This window comes from Chiloscyllium plagiosum, unplaced genomic scaffold (genome assembly GCF_037043375.1).
Source record: "Chiloscyllium plagiosum isolate Xiang-an unplaced genomic scaffold, Cpla_swu_hap1 HiC_scaffold_8, whole genome shotgun sequence".
Classification (NCBI taxonomy): Eukaryota; Metazoa; Chordata; class Chondrichthyes; order Orectolobiformes; family Hemiscylliidae; genus Chiloscyllium; species Chiloscyllium plagiosum.
The window spans coordinates 106,297,593-106,324,191 of NW_028270146.1; the positions used below are offsets into that span (position 1 = coordinate 106,297,593).

Genomic DNA, 26,599 nt, shown 5'->3' on the forward strand with positions numbered 1-26,599 from the left:
GGGGTGATTTAAATTAACAATCAATTAGAGGCCAGAATCGGTGGAGGACAGATGGTTTTGAGGCAGGATTAATGTATGAGAGGGACTGGATCGATTAGGACGATATTCACTGGAGAATGAGGGGAGGTTTCGCCTAGAAACCCTTAAACCTCTAACAAGGCTAGACAGGTAAACGCAGGAAGGATGTTTCTGATGACCTGGAGAGTTCAGAATTAGGATACGGTGTCGGCCATTTGAGACTGGGATGAGGAGAAATTTCTTCACCCAGGCCGTGATGAGCCTGTGAGATCCTCTGCAAGTTGAGGCGAAAGCACGAAAGGTTTTCGAGGAGGAGTTAGACCTAATTCATGGGGCGAAAGGGATCAAAGGGCACAGGGTAGAAAGCAGAAACAGATACTGAGTTGGATAGTCAGCCATGTTCACGTTGAATGGCGGAGCAGGCTCGAAGGGCTGAAAGGCCTATGCCTGCTACTATTTTCTATGTTTTGATGACAAAGATGGCAAGGCCTCGGGTGGTTTTGGAAATGCGTACGTGGATTTTAAAACCATAATTCTGCTCTGTTGGGAGACATCGCGAGCACGAAATTTCCTGCAGCACGTCAAGACAGTGGCTCCTCAGCTACTAACGGGGAGGTACGAGTGAAAACACAGGCGATGGAAATTTAGAAGGTACAAGTTTCGAGGTAGAGGCATACAGGAGGCCAGCCCAGGGAGTGTTGGAATAGTTAGGTCAAGAGGTAACTGAGACGTGAAGGAGATAGTGAGATGGACTCGGATGAAGTTATTGAAAAGAAAATGGCCTTTCTTGGTGCAAATAGAGGGTTGGTCATTCACCTCTGTGTCAGACATGACACCACAATTGGAAACAAGCCAGCCAATTTCCTGAGAGAGAGCAGGATACAGTCACTCATTAGGAGTAGGTCAACCCTGAAGATAAAATCATGTGGGGCATGGGCAGGGTAAATAGACAAGGTCTTTTCCCTGGGGTCAGGGAGTCCAGAACTAGGAGGCTTAGGTTTAGGATGAGAGAGGAAACATATAAAAGGGGCCTAAGGGGCAACATTTTCACGCAGGGGATGGCATGTGTATGGAATGAGCTGCCAGAGGAAGTGGTGGAGGCTGGTACAATTACAGCATTAAAAAAGCATCTGGATGGGTATAAGAATAGAAAGGGTTTGGAGGGATATGGGCCAAGTGCTGGCAAATGGGACTAGGTGAGGTTAGGATATCTGGACGGAATGGATGAGTTGGACCAAAGGGTCTGTTTCCATGCTATACATCTCTACGATTTTATGACACCACGTTGGCTGTAGATTTACTGATATCTAATTGGAGTAGAAGGCTTGGCCCACGTTTCAATCAGACATCAGAATGGTGAAGGAGTAAAGTTGCAATCTTCAGTTTGTAGGGTAAGGGGTGACCTACGCCAATATCTTGTGACACGGAGGGTGACGAGAGCTGGCCATCAGCTTGCAAAGTCCATCAACCTTGTTGTGTTTGCTTGGCAGGGTGTGATACCGCTGGGAGGATGTGTGGTGGAGGCAAAGGAAGAGCCCAACATGCCATTTGTGATGAAGATTTCCCACGAGGACTTCCACGTAAGTAAGAGCTGCCCTTGGGGCAGTAAGACTCCGACATACCAGGACAATGTTCGCTCCCTCCAGCCCTCCCCATGTCAGAGGAGGTTTCCAAACCACAGTAACAGGGGTAGACCGAGGCCTACCTGGGTTCAGAGTTGAAAGGGCAAACGGAGGGCATCCACAGATGGTCAAGCCTTTGACAATGGGCAGCATAGTGGCTCAGTGGTTAGCACTACTGCCGCACAGTGCCAGGGACCTGGGTTTGATTCCAGCCTCGGGTGACTGTGTGCGGAGTTTACACATTCTCCCCTGTGTCTGCGTGGGTTTCCTCCGGGTGCTCCGGTTTCCTCCCACAATCCAAAGATGTGCAGGTTAGGTGAACCGGCCATGGTAAATTGCCCATAGTGTTTAGGAATGTGAAGGTTAGGTGTATTAGTCAGGGGTAAATATAGGGTAAGGGAATGGGTCTGGGTGGGTTACTCTTCGGAGAGTCGGTATGGACTTGTTGGGCTGAAGGGCCTGTTTCCACACTGCAGGGATTTTATGATTCTATGAATGGTTTCCATGGAGAAATGGTCAACAAGTGTCACATTGCTTCTGTTGTTTGGGAAAGGTGTGAGGTTGTCAGAGACCTTTTCGAGTTGACATATTCCCTCATTGGATCCACATTGTACACCAACGTTGGACCATGTCACTAAGTATAATCTTGCCTGTCAGTCAGGCTCCATGACATCAGCTCCCTTCCAAGCTTTATTTCGGAGCGTTTTCCCTGACCTTCCCAATGAGAATGCACTGTTGTGCTCAGTCTGGGTACACCCCTGTGTGTTCATTTCCTCTCCTTTGATAGGACCCCTCAGTGGCTGGACTTGCCCCTCTCACTCCCACAACCTCTGCTTCAAAAGCTGTTGTACTCTCAGTGCTGTCATCAATGGGAACCAACACCTAACAGTGTACGTGTTAAACAAGCACGCGCATTGAGAGGAGGCCACTCAGCCCCTTGGACCTGCTGCGCTATTCATTAAGATCATGGCAGGCATGGTTGTGTGGCCTGCCTATCCACACACTGCGACCGTTGACTCCTTTGTCAGTCAATGCTTTAACAAGCTCAGCTCAGTTGGCTGCTTGACTGGTTTTCCCTACAGTGTGGAAACAGGCCCCTCAGCCCAACGAGTCCACACCGACCCTCCAAAGAGTAACCCACCCAGACCCATTCCCCTACCCTATATTGACCCAACAGGGCAGATTCGATTCCCGCACCTGCTGAGGTTACCACAAAGAGCTCTCCTCGCCTAGGACATGATGACTCTCAGGTTAAACTACCCCCTGGCTCACTAATCAGAGAGTGGGACTATGGTGACATTACCTGATTGGTCTGACAAAGACTCAATGACCCTGTCTCTACTGCTTTCTGTGCTGGAGACTCCCTACAACCTTCTTGAGAGGAAAAGAAATTCCCGCTCGTCTCGGTGTCCCCTAGTTCTGGTTTCCCTCCGTCCCTCTCAGCCTCTAGCCTGTCAGCATTTCTCATGATCTTAAATCTCAATAAGGCCCCCTCTCATTCTTCCAGATTCCAGTGGGTACAGCCCACTGCATTAGTGGGTAAATATAGGGTAGGGGGAATGGGTCTGGATGAGTTACGTTTCGGAGGGTTGGTGTGGACTTGTTGGGCTGATACTGTAGGGAATCTAATCTTAAAAAAAGTCAATAGTTAAGGACCCAGCACTGATCCCTGTGGTACTGCAGTCACTGCCTCTTGCTAATACAAGGTGCCCCATTTGTAACGACTCCATCTCCCGTTTCCTATATTTACCCTCCTAGACTGTGAGTTGTCAATGTAGTTTTTTTTAGATTCTCTACAGTGTGGAAACAGGCCCTTCGGCCCAACCAGTCCACACCGACCCTCCGAATAGTAACCCATCCAGACCCACTCCCCTCTGACTAATGCACCTAACACTATGGGCAATTTAGTATGGCCAATTCACCCTGACCTGCACATGTTTGGACTGTGGGAGGAAACCAGAGCACCCGGAGGAAATCCACGCAGACACGGAGAGAATGTGCAAACTCCACACAGACAGTTGCCCGAGGCTGGAATCGAACCTGGGACCCTGGTGCTGTGAGGTAGTAGTGCTAACCACTGAGCCACCGTGCCGCTCTATTTTGACATCTTGCAGCCGTTTGGAAATCCATCGTTCACAAGTTTCCCTTTATTCACCTTGCTCCCTGCTTCCTCAGATTAGTCAAACATGGTTTCCATTTTGAAACTCCATGTTGACTCTACCTGAATGTGTTATGATTTTCGAAGCAAGCTGCCAGAACCCTCTTAATAATAGATTTCAGCGTTTTCCCTATGACCGAAGTGGGGGCTAATTGTTACTTTCTGCCTCCCTCGGAGGCTTCCTTGAATTAAAAAATTATGGTTATCAATTTTCAATCTGATGGGACCTTTCCACAATCATCTTTCTTTTAATCTCTCTTGGGATGTGGGTGTCACCACCTGGGCCAGCATTTATTGTCCGTCCCTAGTTGCCCCCTTGAGAGGGTGGTGGTGAGCTGCCTTCTTGAACCGCAGCAGTCCACGTGCTATCGGTAGACCCACAGTAACCATAGGGAGGGAATTCCAAAGTTTAACCCAGCGAAGGTGAAGAAATGGTGATATATTTCCAAGTCAAGATGGTAATCCAGGGAAGATTACATCCAGTGCAGCTGTTATCTCACCAGGCATTTCATTCCAGTCCCTCCGATGAAGTCTATCGGGACCTGGGGATTGGTCCAATAGTTTCCCTGTACCTTTTTCCCTGGTGATTGTGATTTAAGTCCCTCCCTTTCTTTCAACTCTTGACTTACAATTATCACTGAGCTGTCTTTTGTATAGTTTACGGTGAAGTGTCTGCTCAACTCATCCACCAGTTCCTTATATCCCATTATTAATTCCTCAAACTCACTCTGTAGAGGAACCACTTGCTTTAATTACTCTTTCCCTTTGTCAATACGGAGAAACCCATAGACCTGAAGTTTTGCATAAAAATCAGAGTTGTTTGTGTGAGCAAAAATGACACTGTTGGGGCAAATCCAGAAATCCCCCCATCGCAACCCCCGACTCCACCATTTTTGCAGTGGGAGATTGGGAGAGAGTTGAGCTTACTCTTGGGCTGACCAGAGCACAACTTCAAGGGGAGTAAAAGTTCCGAAACTGGTGGAGGTATTTTGAGACAGAGGTACTTTTTTTCGATACAGTTCATGGGACATTTTTGGGAACAGTCAAGAGCCTACTGTTTGAGATTAAGAGTGCTTCGAGTTTGTTAAGAGTAGACATGACTGAGTGTTAAACCCGTTGGCACTGTCAACCTCTTTAGCGTCATGAAAAAGAATTGCTGAGAGCTGTGAAGTTATTTAACAATTCATTTAACTTTACGTTAAATATTGAAAGAACAATTATCCACAACTTTTTTTAAAAAGTGTTTGCCACTTCACTTACTCTGTTGGACAATACCCAAGGGCTATCATTAAAGGATTAGTGCTGTATGCCTGATTTCACAACCTATCATTATCACAGTGTGTGGCCTTTTCATTCACAATTTGTTTGACAGCTCCAAATGCTTATTAAGGTTTCGAGGTAAGATAATGAACACAAACGTTTGTTCTTATGAGGAATATAGTCAATGAGTTTTTAATCAAGGAAAGCATTTTTTAAAATAGTTAATTGATCAATAGAACTTTAATTTAAAAAAAAATTCAGTGTGGATCCCGAGGTTGGTCCTTATTGAACGTATGGTATAGATATTGTTAAAGTAAGGGATGGTGTGTGGGGGTGGGTCATGGACTGATGTGACCCATAACTAAGGGGCTAGAAAGAGGCATTGAGGATGTGTAGATGGCTTAGGATGGCAGAGAGGATATGAGGGGTCATGGGTGGTGGAGTGGGGGTGGCATAGGTTGGTGCGGATGGGACATGAGAAAGTGCCTGAGGGCTGGATGGGGGAGAGATATTTCTTGTGTTTTACTCTCATTGGCCAGCCAGAAAGGAGACACAATTCTCAGGTTTGTTATTCCCTCACCAGGGTCAGATTTGCAGAAGCAGGAAGGGTCCGGATTTGGGTTGGGGATGTCACTGGCGCACATGAATCTCAGGGGAAGAATTCAGGGGGAATTTAGGTTACCAGTGGCAGGGACGATGAAAACTGAGAAGGCTCAGGAGACTAGAGAGTGAGATGTGGGGGGGGCTGAAGGAGATTATAGAGACAGGAACTGGGGTGGGGTAGAATCATAGAGATGTACAGCACGGAATCAGACCCTTCGGTCCAACTCGTCCATGCCGACCAGATATCCCGACCCGATATCCCGACCCAATCTAGTTCCATTTGCCATCATTCAGTCCATATCCCTCTAAACCCTTCTTATTCATATACCCATCCAGATGCCTTTTAAATGCTGTAATTGTACCAGCCTCCACCACTTCCTCTGGCAGCTCATTCCATACACATACCACCCTCTTTGTGAAAAAATTGCCCCTTAGGTCAGTTTTAAATCATTTCCCCTCTCACCCTAAACCTATGCCCTCTAGATCTGGACTCCCCGATCCTAGGAAAAAGACCTTGTCTATTTACCCTATCCATGCTCCTCATGATTTTGTAAACCTCTATAAGGTCACCCCTCAGCCTCCGACGCTCCAGGGAAAACAGCCCCAGCCTATTTAGCCTCTCCCTGTAGCTCAAACCAAGCGTTGGAAATGTGATAGGTGGAAAGAGGTCAAGGTGAGGGTGATGGGTCGGAGTAGGATGGAGGCGGAGAGAGGCAGAGAGCTTCTTCAAGGAAGGCCTCCGCCTCCGCCTCCGCCTCTCCGCCCCTCCTCCAAGTCCCTCCTCCCTACCTTTTATCCTCTCCTGCTGAACACTCTCTGCTCATTCCTGAAGAAGGGCCTGTGCCCGAAACGTCGAATCTCCTGTTCCCTGGATGCTGCCTGACCTGCTGTGCTGTTCCAGCAATAAAGTTTCAACTTTGATCTCCAGCATCTGCAGACCTCACTTTCTGCTCAAACCCTCCAACCCTGGCAACATCCTTGTAAATCTTTTTTGAACCCTTTCAGGTTTCACAGCATCTTTCCTGTAGTAGGGAGTACAGATTTGAACGCATTATTCCAAAAATGGCCTAAACAATACACTTGCAACATGACATCCAAACCCTTTACTCAAAGCACTGACCAATGAAGGCAAACATGCCGGATGCCTTCTTCACCACCCTGTCTACCGGAGACTCCACTATCAAGGGACTATAAACCTGTTCATCTCTTTGTTTGCAAATACTCACAAGGACCGTACTATTACATGTGTAAGTCCTACCCTGATTTGCCTTTTCAAAATGCAGCATCTTGCATTTGTCTAAATTAAACTCCATCTGCCACTCCTCGGCCCATTGGCCCGTCTGATCAAGATCCCATTGTAGCCTCCTTCGCTCGTGAAGAAGGGCTCATGCCCGAAACGTCGATTCTCCTGCTCCTTTGATGCTGCCTGACCTGCTGCGCTTTTCCAGCACCACATTTTTAAGCTCTAACCTCCTTCGCTGTCCACCACACCTCCAATTTTGATGTCACCTGCGAACTTACGAACCATTCCCTCCTATATTAACATCCAAACCATGAAGCTTGGAGGGGATTTGAAAAACGGGGACCGGAGTTTTAAAAGCGAGACTTTGCCGAACCGGAACTGACAGAGTCTGGAGCTGAGCGGGATTGTCAGGAGAAAGGATCAGCCAGGGCGAGGTTTGAACGACCTCAGGCTCACTAAGGCATGGGAACGTGGGGATGCCAGGTGGAAGAAGTTTGGAAAAGTTCAGTGAAGAGATAATAAAGGAATGGGTGAGGGCTTTCAGGTAAGTTGATGTGGGAGAAATATCAGGCCGTGCTGAGTTGCGTCACAATGTCTTCACAATAGCTTGGTTAGAGTCTGGTTCCTTCTGAGTTTTAACAGTGTTGGCCCGTTGAAGATCTTGACGCCATTATGATTCGGAGGTGCCGGTGTTGGACTGGGATGGACAAAGTTAAAAATCACACAACACCAGGTTATAGTCCAACAGGACGCCATTAGACAGACTGTTGAACCGGACTGTTGAACCAGTTATTCTAGTCCCAGCCCAGCTCCATCCTTGTGCTTTCCCAGCTCCATGTCTCTGCTACGCCTAATCACTCGCCTTTGTCCTTTGACTCGCTGCACAAAGCAGACTAACGCTCCTTTATTATGTGGTTTTGTGAACTGCTGGATCAGGAAATCTGTCTTTTCCCCCTGTGCTAAGACATTGCAAAGTGCTGCCTGTGTCTCTCTTCACTGATCAGCCTCGCTTTCTCCCCCTTTCATAAGGCCACAAGCATTCACTGGCTCTCCTTTGTCTAACTTGCTCGTTAGCTCCTCAAAGAATTCTAACAGATTTATCAGGCGTGACATCCCCTTGATGAAGCCGTACTGACTCAGCCCTGACTCAGCACACTTCCATGTGTTCCACATTCTCATTCTTAATAATGGACTCTAAAATCTTACCCACAACTGAGATAGGCTGACGGACCTATAGTTTCCTGTCTTCTGCCTCACTTAAAAAGGAGTGTTACGTTAGCCATTTTCCAGTCCTCCCTGATTCCAGTGATTCCTGAAAGATCACCACCCAATGGCTTTACTATCTCCTTGGCTATCTCCTTCAGAGCCCTGGGGAGTAGCTTCCATCTGGCCTGGGTGATAAGTCCACCTTCAGACCTTTCAGCTTCCCTAGCACCTTGTCCTTAGAGATGGCCACTGCACTCACCTCTGGTCCCCACACTCTGATACGCTGCTGGTGTCGTCCACCATGAAAACTGATACAAAGTGCCTGTTCAGTTGGTCTGTAATTTCTTTATTCCCCATTACTTCTTCTCCAGCCTCATTTCCCAGCGATCCCTCTTGCCTCTCCCTTACTTTTCACGTACCGAAACAAAAAAAACTCTTGCAAACTTCTCTTATATTCCTACGTAGCTTACTCTTACCTTTCATCTTCTTCCTCCCCCCCCCCCCCCATTACTTTTTAAACATATTCTCTATTGGCTTTTTCAAGGCTTCCCAGTCTCTCTGGCTTCACCACATTGTATACTTTTGCTTTTCGGCCACTCCTCTCTCTTCCCTCGTTGGCTGTAGTTGCCTCATTCTCCCCTTAATAGGTGTCTTCTTGCTTGGGATGAATCTCTGCTTTACCTCCCGAATGACCCCCCAGTAACTCCTGCCATTGCTCCTCCTCTGTCTTCCCAGCTAGGCTTCCCCTTCCAATTACCTGTGACCTGCTCCTCCCTTGTGCCTTTGTAGTTACGTTTACTCAGTTGTAACACCATTACATCTGATGCAAATTCTCCCCCTTCAAACTGCAGGGCGAGTTCTATCAAATTCTGGTCACTGGGTCCTCCACTTTAAGCTCCCGAATCATCTTTCATCCTATATTGGCTGTAATAATCTCTGGCAAAACCAGCATTTATTGCACATTCCTTAATTGCCCAGAGGGAAGCGAAGAGCCAACCTCATTGCTGTGGGTTCGGAGTCACGGGTAGGCCAGACCAGGTAAGGATGGCAGATTTCCTTCCCGAGGGGACATTAGTGAATCAGACGGGTTTTAACAAAAACAGAACAGAAAAACATACAGAACATAGAACATTACAGCGCAGTACAGGCCCTTCGGCCCTCGATGTTGCACTGACCTGTGAAATCAATCTGAAGCCCAGCTAACCTACACTATTCCATTTACATCCATATGTTTATCCAATGACCACTTAAATGCCCTTAAAGCTGGCGAGTCTACTACTGTATGTTCCACACTCTTACTACTCTCTGAGTAAAGAACCTACCTCTGACATCTGTCCTATATCTATCACCCCTCAATTTAAAGCTATGTCCCCTCGTGCTAGCCACCACCATCCGAGTAAAAAGGCTCTCACTGTCCACCCTATCTAACCCTCGGATTATCTTATATATCTCAATTAAGTCACCTCTCAACCTTCTTCTCTCTAACGAAAACAGCTTCAAGGCCCTCACCCTTTCCTCATTAGACCTTCCCTCCATACCAGGCAACATCCTAGTAAATCTCCTCTGAACCCTTTCCAATGCTTCCAAATCATTCCTATAATGCGGTGACCAGAACTGTACGCAATAGTTCAAGTGCGGTCGCACCCAGAGTTTTGTACAGCTGCAGCATCACCTCATGGCTCCGAAACGCAATCCCTCTATCAATAAAAGCTAACACACTGTATGCTTTCTTAACCCTATCAACTTGGGTGGCAACTCTCAGGGATCTATGCACATAGACACTGAGATCTCTCTGTTCATCTACACTACCAAGAATCTTACCATTAGCCCAGTACTCTTTATTCCTGTTACTCCTTCCAAAGTAAATCACCTCACACTTTTCTGCATTAAACTCCATTTGCCACCTCTCAGCCCAGCTCTGCAGCTAATCTGTGTCCCTCTGTAACCTGCAACATCCTTTAGCACTATCCACAACTCTACCGACCTTAGTGTCACCTGCAAATTTACTAACCCATCCTTCTCTGCCCTCATCCAGGTCATTTATAAAAATGACAAATAGCAGTGGCCCCAAAATAGATCCTTGTGGTACACCACTAGTAACTGAACTCCAGGATGAACATTTCCCATCAACCACCACCTTCTGTCTTCTTTCAGCTAGCCAATCTCTGATTCAAACTGCTAAATCACCCTCAATCCCATGCCTCCGTATTTTCTGCAATAGCCTACTGTAGGGATCCTTATCTCAAACTGAAAGCCATGTACACCACATCAACTGCTTTACCCTCATCCACTTGTTTGGTCACCTTCTCAAAGAACTTAATAAGGTTTGTGAGGCATGACCTACCCTTCACAAAACTGTGTTGACTATCCCTAATCAAAATATTCCTCTCTAGATTATAATAAATCCTATCTCTTACAACCTTTCCAAACTTTACCCACAACTGAAGTAAAGCTGACTGGTCTATAATTGCCAGGGTTGTCTCTACTCTTTATTCCTGGGTTGTGGGCGGCCCGGTGGCACAGTGGTTAGCACTGCTGCCTCACAGCGCCAGAGACCCGGGTTCAATTCCCGCCTCAGGCGACTGACTGTGTGGAGTTTGCACATTCTCCCCGTGTCTGCGTGGGTTTCCTCCGGGTGCTCCGGTTTCCTCCCACAGTCCAAAGATGTGCAGGTCAGGTGAATTGGTCATGCTAAATTGCCCCTAGTGTTAGGTAAAGGGGTAAATGTAGGGGTATGGGTGGGTTGCGCTTCGGCGGGTCGGTGTGGACTTGTTGGGCCGAAGGGCCTGTTTCCACACTGTAAGTAATCTAATCTAATCTACTCCCCTTCATTTGCTGCCCTCCTGTCTTCTGGCACTACTCCTGTAGACGATGATGACATAAGATCAAAGCCAAAGGCTCTGCAATCTCCTGAACTTAAGGGAATTTATATTTGCCAGGATTTGGTGTTGGAGAGGCTGTTAGGTCTGAAGGTTGATAAGTCTCCGGGGCCTGATGGTCTGCATCCCAGGGTACTGAAGGAGGTGGCTCGGGAAATCGTGGATGCGTTGGTGATTATTTTCCAGAGTTCAATAGATTCGGGGTCGGTTCCTGAGGATTGGAGGGTGGCTAATGTTATACCACTTTTTAAGAAAGGTGGGCGAGAGAAAGCAGGTAATTATAGACCAGTTAGTCTGACCTCAGTGGTGGGAAAGATGCTGGAGTCTATTATAAAGGATGAAATTACTGCACATCTGGATAGTAGTAACAGGATAGGACAGAGTCAGCATGGATTTATGAAGAGGAAATCATGCTTGACTAATCTTCTTGAATTTTTTGAGGATGTAACTATGAAGTTGGACGAGGGAAATCCAGTAGATGTAGTGTACCTGGACTTTCAGAAAGCTTTTGATAAAGTCCCACACAGGAGGTTAGTGAGTAAAATTAGGGTGCATGGTATTGGGGGCAAAGTACTAGATTGGATTGAAAATTGGTTGGCTAATAGGAAACAAAGGGTAGTGATAAATGGCTCCATTTCGGAATGGCAGGCAGTGACCAGTGGGGTACCGCAGGGATCCGTGCTGGGACCACAGCTTTTTACAATATATGTTAATGATATAGAAGATGGTATCAGCAATAACATTAGCAAATTTGCTGATGATACAAAGCTGGGTGGCAGGGTGAAAAGTGATGAGGATGTTAGGAGATTACAGGGTGACCTGGACAAGTTAGGTGAGTGGGCAGATGCATGGCAGATGCAGTTTAATGTGGATAAATGTATGGTTATCCACTTTGGTAGCAAGAACAGGAAGGCAGACTACTACCTCAATGGAATCAATTTTGGTAAAGGGGCAGTACAGAGAGATCTGGGTGTTCTTGTACACCAGTCAATGAAGGTAAGCATGCAAGTACAGCAGGTAGTGAAGAAGGCGAATAGCATGCTGGCCTTCATAACAAGAGGAATTGAGTATAGAAGCAAAGAGGTTCTTCTGCAGCTGTACAGGGCCCTGGTGAGACCACACCTGGAGTACTGTGTGCAGTTCTGGTCTCCAAATTTGAGAAAAGACATTCTGGCTATTGAGGGAGTGCAGTGTAGGTTCACGAGATCAATTCCTGGAATGGCAGGATTACCTTACACTGAAAGACTGAAGCGACTGGGCTTGTATACCCTTGAGTTTCGAAGATTGAGAGGGGATCTGATTGAGACATATAAGATTATGAAAGGATTGGACACTCTGGCAGTAGGAAACATATTTCCACTGATGGGTGAGTGCCGAACCAGAGGACACAGCTTAAAAATACGGGGTAGACCATTTAGAACAGAGATGAGGAGAAACTTCTTCACCCAGAGAGTGGTGGTTGTGTGGAATGCTCTGCCCCAGAGGGCAGTGGAGCCCACTCTCTGGATTCATTTAAGAAGGAGTTGGATAGAACTCTCAAAGATAGTGGAATCAAGGGTTATGGAGATAAGGCAGGAACAGGATACTGATTAGGAATGATCAGCCATGATTCTATTGAATGACGGTGCAGGCTCGAAGGGCTGAATGACCTACTCCTGCACCTATTGTCTATTGTCTATTGTCTATTGTCTCCTCCCTGGCTTCCCAGAGAAACCTCGGGTAAATTGCATCCGGCCCAGGGGACTTATCCATTTTTACACTTGCCAGAATTGCTAACATCTCCTCTTTGCAAACCTCAATCCTATCTAGTCTAGTAGCCTGCACCTCGGGCTATCTCCTTGGCGTCTTCATCCACGAAACACAAAAAAACTAACATCCATATTCCAGCGAGTGATAGGGAAGGCAAATGGAATGTTGGCCTTTATTTCAAAGGGAATGGAATATCAAAGTAGGGAGCTTTCGCTGAACCTAGACAAGGCACTCGTCAGACAAGAGTTGGAATACTGTGAACTGTTTTGCGTCCCTTACCTAAGGAAAGATAGACTAACTTTTGAGACAGTCCAGAGAACGTTCATTTGGCTGATCCCGGCTGTGGAGGGACTGTCTTATGAGGAGAGGGTGAGTTGTTTGGGCCTGGAGGTTTCGCTGAATGAGAGGCAACTTTATTGAAACTTACTCGACCAGGGAGATGCAGAAAGGTTGTTTCCCCTTGTGGGAGAGTCTTGGAGCAGACAGCCTGATCTCAGAATGACGGGTCACCCATTTAAGGCAGAGAGGAGGAGGAACGCGTCCTCTCAGATGGTGATGGATCTGTGGGATTTTTAACCTCAGAGGGCTACCGAGACTGGCCCGTTCCGTATATAGAAGGCTGAGGGACAGATTTTTAATCGGTAAGGGAATCGAGGGTTATGTGGAACGGGCACAACATGGAGTTAAGGATGATTAGATCAGCCATCATTTCATTGATGGGCTGAATGGCCTATTCGTGCTGCCATATATCATGGTCTTAACAATCAAGAGTAGTTTTACAGCACCATTACTGTAAGACTAGCTTTGCTCCCATGGACTTGGCCTCCTTCTCCTCCTCCCTCTTCTCTTTAGCTTTGCTGAACTGTACTGGTTGCTCTGCTATTAGTAAACTGTACGGGGGCGGTGGGGGGGCGGGGGGGGGGTGTGCAGAAAAGATTGACCATGGTGTTGCTGGGATTGGAGGGTTTCAGTTTTAAGGAGAGGCTGGATAGGCTAGGACTTTTCTCCCCGCAGCACCAGGGGTTGAGGGGTGACCTTATAGAGGTTTGTAAAACCATGAGGGGCATGGATAGGGTGAATAGCCGAGGTCTTTTCCCTGGGGTTGGGGGGACCAGAACTATAGGGCATAGGTTTAGGGTGAGAGGGGAAAGATATAAAAGAGACCTAAGGGGCAGCTTTTTCACGCAGAGGGTGGTGCGTGTATGGAATGAGCTGCCAGAGGGAATGGTAGAGGCTGGTACAATTACAGCATTTAAAAGGTATGGACAGATACATGGATAGGAAGGTTCAGAGGGATATGGGTCGAGAGTGTGGTGCTGGAAAAGCACAGCAAGTCAGGCAGCATTCGAGGAGCAGGAGAATGGATATTTTGAGCATAAACCCTTCATCAGGAATGAGGGATATGGGCCAGAAACAGGCAAATGGAACTAATCTAGTTTGAGAAATCAGGTTGGCATGGACGAAGGGTCTGTTTCTGTGCTGTACGGCTCTGTGATTGAATAACTGTACAACTGAGTGGCTGAATCATAGAAACATACAGCATGGAAACAGACCCTTCGGTCCAACCTGTCCATGCCGGCCAGATATCCCAACCCAATTTAATCCCACCTGCCAGCCCCCGGCCCATATCCCTCCAAACCCTTCCTATTCATATACCCATCCAGATGCCTCTTAAATGATTCAATTGTACCAGCCTCCACCACTTCCTCTGGCAGCTCATTCCATACACGTACCACCCTCTGCGTGAATGAGGTTACAAGTTGCTACATCAAGTCACTGCTATCTCATCACACAGTTTCTGTTCAGTTCCACAGTATCAACGGACGCAAAACAAATTATAAGTCCGTAAAATGAATGCAGCAAATGAATTAAATGTTTGGAATGAATCAATACGGTCCTTCAAACCAGAAAAGGTAAATTTACATGAATAAAACATCAAGCAATAATGTTATGGACCCATAATTGATGGAATCTAATTACCCAGAGTGCAGTCGAATCGATCATGATTCATTGAATGGAAAACAAATATTTTACTATCTCTCTGATGGTGTTGGCTGATTCCTTTCAGTCAAGTTCCCTAAATATTCATTAACCCCACATGCAGCAAATGTGGGGTTTACGGACTTTAGGGTGGCACGGTGGCACAGTGGTTAGCACTGCTGCCTCACAGCGCCAGAGACCCGGGTTCAATTCCCGCCTCAGGCGACTGACTGTGTGGAGTTTGCACGTTCTCCCCGTGTCTGCGTGGGTTTCCTCCGGGTGCTCTGGTTTCCTCCCACCATCCAAAGATGTGCAGGGTCAGGTGAATTGGCCATACTAAATTGCCCCTAGTGTTAGGTAAGGGGTAAATGTAGGGGTATGGATGGGTTTCGCTTCGGCGGGTCGGTGTGGACTTGTTGGGCCGAAGGGCCTGTTTCCACACTGTAATCTAATCTAATCTAATCTAATCTAATCTAATCTAATCTAATCTAATCTAATCTAATGCCCTTTTCCCTCCCCATTACTCCCTACGTGTCCTTTCTTAAATATTGTCTCCGCGTTTTACCTCCGCCAACTGCGGCCTGCTCTCCTGAACCCGCTCCCTAGCTCCATGAGGCCCCCAGCTCCAGAAATGGGCACCGTCCTCACGGAAGCTTCTGGAAGGCTGCCGCAGCCAATCTCAGAAAGTGGCCTGGCGGAAATGGCACCGTGTCGTCAAGTCGTAAAACGTCAGAAAGTACTTCACTTCCAATTTTGGTGCTTCGAAAGAGGAGTCACAGCCATTAGATAAACATGAGGTGTTGCACTTTGTGAGAGGAACCAGGGCAGGACTCAAACAGTTAATGATAGGGCTCTGGGGAGTGTTGTCGCACAAAGAGACCTAGAGGTGCAGCTACACGGTTCCTTGGAAGTGGCATCGCGGGCAGACAGGATGGTGAAGAAGGTGTTAGGCATGCTTGCCTTCTTTAGTCAGAGCATTGAGTACAGGAGTTGAGACATCATGTTATGACTATACAAGATATTGGTGAGGCCGCATTTGGAGGACTGCGTTCAGCTAGAATTAGAATTAAGATCCCTACATTGTGGGAAACAGGCCCTTCGGCCCAACAAGTCCACACCGACCCTCTGAAGAGTAACCCACCCAGACCCATTCCCCTACCCTATATTCACCCCAGACTAATACATCTCTGCTATAGCAAGGATGTTATTAAACCGGAGAGGGTGCAGAAAAGATTTCCAAGGATGTTACCGAGACTGGAGGATTTAAATTATATGGAGAGGCTAGGAATTTTTCCCTGGAGCATATGAGGTTGAGGGGGTGACCTTATTGATGTTGATAAAATCATGAGGGGCATAGATTACATGAATAGCTTTTCCCCCGGGTAAGGGTGTCCAAAAGTAGAGGGCGTAGGTTTAAGGTGAGAGGGGAAAGATTTAACAGGGACCTGAGGGGCAACCTTTTTCACACACAGGGTGGTGCGTGTATGGGATGAGCTGTCAGAGGGGGTGGCGGAGGTGGGTACAATTACAACATTTAAAAGGCATCTGGATGGGTATATGAGTAGGAAAGGTTTGGAGGGTTTTGTGACAAACGCAGTCAAATGGAACTAGTTCAGGTTAGGAAACCTGGTCAGTGTGGATACGTTGGACCCAAAGGCTCTGTTTCTGTGCTATATGACAGTATAATCTAATGACTCTGTATCATGTAGAAACCATGGGGACGGGTTAGCTCAGTTGGCTGGATTAGAACGATACAGAATCAACCCAACAGCACAGGTGAATCACAATACCTGTACATTTTATGGTCTCCTCACCTCACTGTCGAGTAGTCATCCCGACAATGTGCACATAACTAATTGTCTCTCTCTGAGGAGGCCAGATGTTTGCGAGTGGCATCAATTTCACACACACACAGCTAAAAGATTAAGTTACTTGTTAAAGTGAAGAAGTGCTTTGGACAAAATCATTGACCTTTGACCAGGGTTGCTCTGCGATATTGAGTGCTCTTCCAGGGCACTGCTGACTGCAACTGGTGTAGAGTCAGCATGGCTTCCTGAAGGAGAAATGGGCCTCAGAAACACATTACTTGAGGAGGACACATAAGGGGGGAACCAGTCGATATAATATATTTGGATTCATAGTCGGTTTATAAGATAGCACACATTAGCTCCTTAATAACGTAAGAGCCCATTGTGTAGGTGGTAGCATATTAGCATGGATACGGGATTAGTTAACTCATAGAAAGAATAGAGTTTGGGAAAAGGGGGTATTTTCAGGATGGCAATCTGTGGAGTTCCACAGGGAGCAGTGCCGAGTCCACAATTATTTGCAACATATATCAATGACTCGTTTAAAAACAGAAAGTGCTGGAGAAAGCACACCAGTGGAGAGAGAAGCAGGGCTAGGCCTGATTGGTGTGTGGTTTGTTTTGCTCAGGAAGCGGGTGAACCCAGGTCTGGTTCCAGTAATCTCTCTACTCCGTAACCAGGGAATGTCTCTCAATTCAACTTCCTGTTGTTCCTTAGACCGGAATCCTGGCCTCTAGCCCTCCCAGACATGCTCAATTGAAACACTTTCCCGTTGATACATTTCATTACCCTCGAGAATGCAGGGGTGAGGAGAGATTGGCGCAACGAGGTCTGGCTTTCCACGGAGAGGGAAAGGTTAAGAGGAGATTTGATTGAGTTTTCCCAATCTGGGTAGAGGGCGTAGGAAGAAACTGTTCCGACTCAGTAATCAGTTGAGAAACAGAGGGTGCAGAATTGAAGTGCTGTGCGGAAGAAGCGAATGCAAGATGAGGAAGAAACCTTTCTCACCCAGTGAGTATGTGAGGTGCACACACCACGATTGTTTGCAACATGTATTCATGACTTGTCTAAGGAAAGTGAATGTGCTGTGGCTACGTTTGTGGATGACACAGAAATAGGTGGGAAGTCAAATGGTGAGATTGATGTAAACAGTCTGCAGTGGGGTAGGGGCAGCTTGAAGGAAAACTTGGCAGATGGATCATAATGTAAGGTTATGCGGTGTGGTTCAGTTGTGGCATTCAAGAGGGGTATCAGAGGATTATTTAAATCGAAACGTGATGCAGGGTTATGATGCAAGAAGCACCAGAATGACTCTTCAGCTAAAATGCTCTGAGAGCTAGCACAGATACCGTGGGCTGAATGGTATTGTTCCACACTGTTAGCAATTCTGTGACTCCATGATCTGATCGCCCATTGGTGCGTGCGTCACCGGGATTTCAGCCTCCCGTCCCCCCATTCCCCGGTGATGAGAGGAAGGGTTAACGTGAACTCTCTGCACTTTCTCTTCAGGGGAACATACTGCTTGCAGCCGAGACAGAGTTTGACCAGCAGCACTGGCTCGAGATGCTGCAGGAATCTGGGAAGGTGTAAGTACCACAGACCGCTCGCTGCAAACCGAGCCGGGGGGGGGGGGTGGTTATCAGATCCAGACAGACCCACCACAAAAGGGACAGGAAGGCCAGGGTGCTGGGATATGGGGTGACTGTGGCCTCAGTCTGACCACCCGTGTTCCTCACTGCAGGCAGAAACACAACAGGCTGCGGTACACCACACTGACAGCTTCAACCTCCGTCACACCTCCCGGAGTGTCGGCACTGTATTCCATCTATTGCAGCAATTAGACTGGCCATGGAGAGATCTCAGTCTGAGTGTTCTGGACAGCGGCCAGTCACACTGAAGGATCGTTCGATTCTCAGTGAACCGACAGTTTTTAGTTTTAGATTATTTCACCCACGGGTTGTGGGCATCTCTGGCTAGGCCCAGCTTTTGCTGCCCACCCCTAACCACCCAGACGGCAGTTAATATTCAGTCACAATGCTGTGGCCCTGGAGTAGGCCAGAACGGGCAGCACGGTGGGTCAGTGGTTAGCACTGCTGCCTCACAGCACCAGAGACCCGGGTTCGATTCCAGCCTCGGGCGACTGTCTGTGTGGAGTTTGCACATTCTCCCTGTGTCTATGAAATTCCTCCCTTTGAAGCTGTTAGCAAGCTGCATGGCCTCTTCCCCCACAATTGGACACTCAGTTCTGGATTTGAATTCCAGTTTTACACAACAGAATGGCAACTTAGGTCCCCACAGCGTTCCCTGGGCCCCTCGATTTACACTGCAGTGATAATACTGAGAGGCCACTGCCTTCAGTCCATGCTGTTGCACTGACCTTTCCCCTCTCTCTGTGTCTCTGTCTGTCCACAGAACCTGGCAGAATGCCCAGCTCGGGGAGGCGATGATCGGCAGCCTGGAGGCCCAAGGCCTACAACTGGCCAAGGAGAAGCAGGAGTACTTAGGTCAGCTCTCAGTCGGAACCCCAGCTGCGATGGCCTTGTGGGTCATGGAATTAGAGAATCCCCACAGTGCGGAACCAGGCCCATCAGTCCAACAAGTCTACACCGACCCTCCGAAGAGTAACCCACCAACCAAGACCCATTCCCCTACTACTCTACATTTACCCCTGACTAATGCATCTAACTTATACATCCTTGAACACTATATGCAATTTACCATGGCCAATTCACCCTGACCTGCACATCTTTGGACAGTGGGAGGAAACCAGAGCACCTGGAAGAAACCCACCCAGACACGGGGGAGAATGCGCAAACTCCACATAGACAGTCGCCTGAGGCTGGGATCGAACCCGGGTCCCTGGCGTTGCAAGGCAGCTGTGCTAACCACTGAGCCACTGTGCCCACAGTTTACTGATGATCGAGAATAGACTGGTGGGGCATGGGTTGGCTTGGTAAGGCCTTTTGAAGTTTGACGTTGACAGCACAGAAACTGGCCACTTGGCCCATCGTGTTCATGCTGGTCAACAAAGGTGCTACTCTGGGCCATCTTTCACCTTTGGAATGCTCGCTGTATTCAGGCAATGAATCTGAGGGACAGTGAGCAACCAGCCTCATTCCAAGAACCCTGCAGGAGCTACGAGGAGTCTAATCTCACTGTGGGGTCAGCCGAATCGGGAATACAGGCCTCACCGCCTGTCCCCCACTTTCCCCATGCCGTCAAACAAATCGGGAAGCCCGGGAATGGGAGCAGAAATCCCAGAATGCGGTCCTGTCCGCCACGTTCGGAATTCCCCGGAGTCTCGCTTACTCTGTAAAAATGCTAGCCGAGACTCTGTTGATGGGACTGTGCAGCTAATGGGTTGGCTTTCTGGATAATGGATACTAATTAATTAATGAGTTGTAATGTGGACTCGGATTTTTTATTTCCCCAGACAAATTGATGGAGGAGACGGAAGAACTTTGTCTGCAGAGAGAACAGAAGGCGGTAAGTGTAGCTAAGATGGCGGAGTTGCCCAAAGGGGCCCGTATAACCGTCAACTCATATCCTGACCCCTTGGCAATGCCAATATTCAGCCCCTCCTTCACCGTTGTTACTCTCCTTTCCTATCTCTCTGTCTTTACTTCTCTTAACATCATTTTGAATAGTCATTTGGTAGGGCAGAACTTGAGCATTGCTGAGAAATGATATAAGGGTAATTTAAATTCCCAAGCCAGACATTTTGTCTCTGAATTCAGCAGAGCCTGCTGTTAACCGAAAATCAGCATTTTGTGGATGCATTCCCCATGGCTACAGCCCACCTGCCAACCAATCTGCACTGTCCCCAAAGGGTTGTTTGTTTCTCCTTGAATTGGCATTCTTGTGAATTGTCCTGATGAGTGCAAGAGGGCAAGGCTTCATCAAAATGTGTTTTGTTTCCACAGTGATTTATTTTTATTTGTTCGCAGGATCTGGGCATCGCTGGCTGAGCTGGCATTTATAGCCCAGAAGGTAGTTAGGAGTTGACCACATTGCTGTAATGTGTAGGCCGCACCAGGTAACAACAGCAGATTTCCTTCCGTACAGGACCACACGTAATAATCGACAATTGTTACGCTCGCCACTTTGTTTTCAGAATAAATAGAGTTTTAAAAGCATAATTCACATTTCACCACCTGCCCATCAAGCCCATGTCCCCAAAACATCAGCCTGGGCTCGAGATGACAAGATCAGTCACACAGTCAGCTCCCTAACCCTCTCACTCAGTCTGATTTTGAGTTCAGGTTTCAGACACCGTGCCAATTGTCCATTTTCTGACAATCGTCCGGCAGGAGAAGGCAAGTTTTTTTTGTGCAACGGGTATTTTTTCTATTCCTCAGCAGGTGGGTGAAAGGAATGGGGTGGAAGTGCTGTGGGGGATCTGATGTCGGTGCACCATTTTGATCTCATCGAGTTTTGAGAAGATTTATAGCTCAGGTTAAGGATCTGGATGAGGCTTCATTCGGAGGCTCACTGATGATGTTACCGCGTATGGTGACGAAACGTCTGAAAACGAACCTTCCAGCTCAGCGAGCAAACCTACATCCATTTTAATCTCGTTGCAGGAGCTGGAACGGCTGAATCAGGTCCTGGAGGTGGAAAAGAACAGGATTGAGGAAATGGTCCAGGATTTGAAATCAGAGCAGGAACAGATAAAGAGGTAAAATGTCGGGTGAAGGAGGGAGTGCAGAAGGCATGGACAGTTAGTCAGTTAGCCCTGGGAGCAGGATCAGCATCACTGGGGGAAGGGCAGAGGGAGAGGGTAGGGAGGGTTTGGGGGAGGGGGTTGAGGGTGGGGTGGGCATTTAGTGCCAGGGAATGGGGCAGGGGGGGAGAGAGAGGGCTATATGGGGAAGGCTAGAGAAGAGGAGATGGTGGAGGGGGATGGGGTCAGGCTAAGGGCGTGGATCCTCCATGACCTGTTGGATACTTCTTGACCCTCAGTCCAACCTGTAGCTGATCAACCCTTGTGTTGATAGAAAATGTTCCAGAAGACGGTTTCTTCCATTCTCCTGTGGATTATCCTGGAACGCCTTTCAATCCTGGCTCTCCAGACCGTTTCCCGCGGTTGCCCCAGTTTGAGGTTTGTAGGCCTCCCTGTCAGAGCTGAGAGATTTGGAGCCTGTAGGAGAGGGGGAACAGCTCACAACTCACTCGGAATGGACTCAGAGCTTGTGAACCCTCCAGTGTCAGCCTGTGGCCCCATTGGGGGGCAAACCCCTGGCCTGGGTCAATCCTGCAAGTGGGTGTTCACCCTGTTTCCCCCCCCACCTTTCTGGACAAACCATCCAGACCCCTCACTGTGCCCTTGGTTGCCACTGCAGGGAGTCAGTCAGCCCCTGGATGGTGTCAGGAGCAGCTTTGGGCCTTGTTGCAAATTAGCATGGCCCTGTTCTGTTCATTCTGATTGGTCAGGGTTGGGGAGAAGTGCTAGTATTGTTAGAAGGGCCTGGTCCTTCTCAGCCTCCATTTCCCTCCCCATTTGGACTTTTTGCTTCAGCCTTTACACTCTGGCCTCTTCCCGACCGTGGGAACGCAACCCTACGTTTTTGACCACTCCCAAGGCTGCATCCATTGCGATGGGGTGAGGAGAGCTGGAAGGATAACCAATCAGTAAGCTATACCCTCTGACCTTTAATGCCCTTCCGGTGCCCTCCTACCTCCAGTCAGCATCAAGACCTGCCTTCACCCATTCTCTCTATCATTGCTTTAAACTGATAGATGTCAGAGGTAGTTTCTTTACTCAGAAAGTATTAGGGGTGTGGAATGCCCTGCCTGCAACTGTGGGAGACTCGCCAACTTTAAGGGCATTTAAATGGTCATTGGATAAACATATGGACAAGAATGGAATTGTTATGGGCTAGGCCAGACCACTGGAAACATTCTTAAACAGGCAGCCCCAGACAATAACTTTGCAATTTGTTTTGGTAAGTGCACGGTGAAAATTACCCAGATTAAGATAGCTCGGTTGACTACTAGATTTTAAAACAGGCAAAAATTTATTCACAAAGTTACGTAAGGAAATACAAAGAACCCCTACAGAACTCAGTCTATCCAAACGAGACTTCATTATGCTGTTCTGAATACACGCAACAGTCCCAACAAGCAATCTCCCTTTAAAACCCAGTATGCATGGAACACATGCTTACAGGTTGAAGTTGAAGGGCAGAAAGAGACAGAGAGAGAGAGAGAGAGTTTCCACACAGCTCCCTGTTGAACTCCCCAGTTCAAGACTGAACTAAACTGCTCAGCTCAGCTCAAGAGCTGACCACTCCCCTCTAAAACATGACCACTTTGGCCTGAAGTCTCATCTGTTTACATATAAACAAAAGGCCTCTCAAAATCCTTTCCATGTCAGACTGATCAGAGCCCGGCCCAGTTTATTACCCCTCTGAAAAAAATCAAGGACAGAGTCTCCTTGAGTCAAGGAACAGCTTATGGGAAAAAAGGGACAAGATTTGTGACAGAATAGTGTAGGTTAGATGGGCTTCAGATTGGTTCCACAGGTTGGTGCAACATCGAGGGCCTGTACTGACTGGAATGCTCTATGTTCTATGCTAAATTCATGGTTTTCACCCATATTTTTCAAATACCTCCCTTTTGAATGCTCCCACCATCTTGGTGAAATTTCTGCCTCCTTCTAACCCCAGACTCCCTTTGCCCATCAGTTAGGAGAGGTCTTGCTGCTATTATACAGGGTTGTTGGTGAGACCGCACTCTGGAGTATTGTGTGTGCAGTTTGATCTCCTTATCTGAGGAAGACGTTCTGGTGATGGAGGGAGCTGAAAAGTGTGATGCTGGACAAGCGCAGCAGGTCAGGCAGCATCCAAGGAGCAGGAGAATCGATGTTTCGAGCATAAGCCCTTCTTCAGGAATGAGGAAGGTGTGCCAAGCAGGCTAAGATAAAAGGTAGGGAGGAGGGACTTGGGGGAGGGGCGTTGGGAATGCGATAGGTGGAAGAAGGTGAAGGTGAGGGTGATAGGCCGGAGAGGGGATGGGGGCGGAGAGGTCGGGAAGAAGATTGCAGGTCAAGAAGGCGGTGCTGAGTCTGAGGGTTGGGACTGAGATAAGGTGGGAGGAGGGGAAATGAGGAAGCTGGAGAAATCTGAGTTCATCCCTTATGGTTGGAGGGTTCCTAGGCGGAAGATGAGGCGCTCTTCCTCCAACCGTCGTGTTGCCATGGTCTGGTGATAGAGGAGGCCAAGGATCTGTATGTCCTTGGTGGAGTGGGAGGGGGAGTTAAAGTGTTCAGCCATAGGGTGGTTGGGTTGGTTGGTGCGGGTGTCCCAGAGGTGTTCTCGGAAACGTTCCGCAAGTAGGCGGCCTGTCTCCACAATATAGAGGAGGCCACATCGGGTGCGGCGGATGCAATAGATGATGTGTGTGGAGGTGCAGGTGAATTTGCGACGGATATGGAAGGATCCCTTGGGGCCTTGGAGGGAAGTGAGGGGGGAGGTATGGGCGCAATTTTTACATTTCTTGCGGATGCAGGGGAAGGTGCCGGGAGTGGAGGTTGGGTTGGTGGGGGGTGTGGACCTGACGAGGGAGTCACGGAGGGAGTGGTCTCTCCGGAACGCTGTTAGGGGAGGGGAGGGAAATATATCCCTGGTGGTGGGGTCTGTTTGGAGGTGGTGGAAATGACGACGGATGATACGATGTATATGGAGGTTGGTGGGGTGGTAGGTGAGGACCAGTGGGGTTCTGTCCTGGTGGCGATTGGAGGGGCGGGACTCAAGGGCGGAGGAGCGGGAAGTGGAGGAGATGTGGTGGAGAGCATCTGAGGGGAAATTGCGGTCCTTGAAGAAGGAGGCCATCTGGGTTGTTCGGTATTGGAATTGGACCTCTTGGGAGCAGATGTGACGGAGGCAAAGGAATTAAGAATATGGGATGGCGTTTTTACAGGGGGCAGGGTGGGAGGAGGTGTAGTCCAGGTAGCCGTGGGAGTCGGTCGATTTATAGCAAATGTCCGTGTTGAGTCTGTTGCCCGAGATAGAAATGGAGAGGTCTAGGAAGGGGAGGGAGGAGTCTGAGACGGTCCAGGTAAATTTGAGGTCGGGGTGGAAGGTGTTGGTGAAGTGGATGAACTGTTCAACCTCCTCGTGGGAGCACGAGGCCGCGCCGATACAGTCATCGATGTAGCGGAGGAAAAGTTGGGGGGTGGGGCCAGTGTAGTTGCGGAAGATGGATTGTTCCACATATCCTACGAAGAGGCAGGCATAGCTGGGGCCCATGCGGGTGCCCATGGCTACTCCTTTCGTTTGGAGGAAGTGGGAGGATTGGAAAGAGAACTTGTTCAGGGTGTGGACCAGTTCAGTCAGTCGAAGGAGGGTATCAGTAGAAGGGTACTGATTGGTACGGCGGGAAAGGAAGAAGCGGAGGGCTTTGAGTCCTTCGTGATGGGGGATGGAGGTGTACAGGGACTGGATGTCCATGGCGAAGATAAGGCGTTGGGGACCGGGGAAGCGAAAATCATGGAGGAAGTGGAGGGTGTGGGTGGTGTCCCGAACGTAGGTGGGGAGTTCTTGGACTAAGGGGGACAGAACCGTGTCGAGGTATGCGGAGATGAGTTCGGTGGGGCAGGAGCAGGCTGAGACAATGGGTCGGCCGGGGCAGTCAGGTTTGTGGATTTTGGGCAGGAGGTAGAAGCGGGAGGTGCGGGGTTGTGGGACTATGAGGTTGGAGGCGGTGGATGGGAGATCCCCCGAGGTGATGAGGTTATGGACAGTCTGGGAGATGATGGTTTGGTGGTGGGGGGTGGGGTCATGGTCAAGGGGGCAGTAGGAGGAGGTATCTGCGAGCTGGCGTTTAGCCTCAGCGGTATAAAGGTCGGTGCGCCAAACTACTACCGGGCCTCCCTTGTCTGCCGGTTTGATGGTGAGGTTGGGGTTGGAACGGAGGGAGTGGAGGGCTGCACGTTCCGAGGGTGAGAGGTTGGAGAGGGTGAGAGGGGTGGAGAGGTTGAGGCGGTTAATGTTGCGGCAGCAGTTGGATATGAAGAGATCGAGGGCAGGTAAGAGGCCAGCACGGGGTGTCCAGGTGGATGGGGTGTGTTGGAGGCGGGAGAAGGGGTCGTCAGAGGGTGGGCGAGAATCCTTGTTGAAGAAGTAGGCACGGAGGCGAAGGTGGCGGAAGAATTGTTCGATGTCACGCTGTGTGTTGAATTTGTTAATCCGGGAGCGTAGGGAGATGAAGGTGAGGCCTCTGCTGAGGACTGATCTTTCATCCTCAGAGAGGGGGAGGTCTGGAGGGATGGTGAAAATACGGCAGGGTTGGGAGCTAGGACCTGGTGTGAGGCTGAAGCTGGGAGTGGGGGGCAGGTTTATGTGTGGGGGTGGAGTTCGGCATGTAGGTGGAGTTAGGCATGGGGACGGAGTTGGGCGTGGGGGCGCACCTCCACACACATCATTTACTGCATCCGCTGCACCCGATGTGGTCTCCTCTACATTGGGGAGACGGGCCGCCTACTTGCGGAACATTTCAGAGAACACCTCTGGGACACCCGGACCAACCAACCCAACCACCTCATGGCTCAACACTTCAACTCCCCCTCCCACTCCGCCAAGGACATACAGGTCCTTGGCCTCCTCCATTGCCAGACCCTGGCCACATGACGCCTGGAGGAAGAGCGACTCATCTTCCCCCTAGGAACCCTCCAACCACACAGGATGAATGCAGATTTCTCCAGCTTCCTCATTTCCCCTCCCCCCACCTTTTCTCAGTCCCAACCCTCGGACTCAGCACCGCCTTCTTGACCTGCAATCTTCTTCCCGACCTCTCTGCCCCTATCACTCCGGCCTATCACCCTCACCTTAACCTCCTTCCACCTATCGCATTCCCAATGCCCCTCCCCCAAGTCCCTCCTCCCTACCTTTTATCTTAGCCTGCCTGGCACACCTTCCTCATTCCTGAAGAAGGGCTTATGCCCGAAACGTCGATTCTCCTGCTCCTTGGATGCTGCCTGACCTGCTGCGCTTTTCCAGCAACACATTTTTCAGCTCTGATCTCCAGCCCTCACTTTCTCCTGGTGATGGAGGGAGTGTATCAAGCGTTTATCC

The 26,599-nt window shown here is 48.8% G+C and overlaps 1 protein-coding gene across 5 annotated transcripts in view; it reads left to right on the top strand.

Annotated features, from left to right (window-relative positions):
- plekhd1 (pleckstrin homology and coiled-coil domain containing D1) overlaps window positions 1-26,599 on the top strand; it is a 152,961-nt gene that overhangs the window by 70,004 nt on the left and 56,358 nt on the right. For 4 of the 5 annotated variants that reach the window (XM_087989494.1, XM_087989495.1, XM_087989496.1 and 1 more), the window contains exons 3-7: window positions 1,509-1,598; window positions 18,036-18,112; window positions 18,939-19,030; window positions 19,960-20,012; window positions 21,110-21,204. In XM_087989494.1, the coding sequence (XP_087845620.1) occupies window positions 1,509-1,598; window positions 18,036-18,112; window positions 18,939-19,030; window positions 19,960-20,012; window positions 21,110-21,204 (407 nt within the window). The remainder of the gene's footprint in view (window positions 1-1,508; window positions 1,599-18,035; window positions 18,113-18,938; window positions 19,031-19,959; window positions 20,013-21,109; window positions 21,205-26,599) is intronic. The other variant, XM_087989497.1, reaches the window with a different exon arrangement.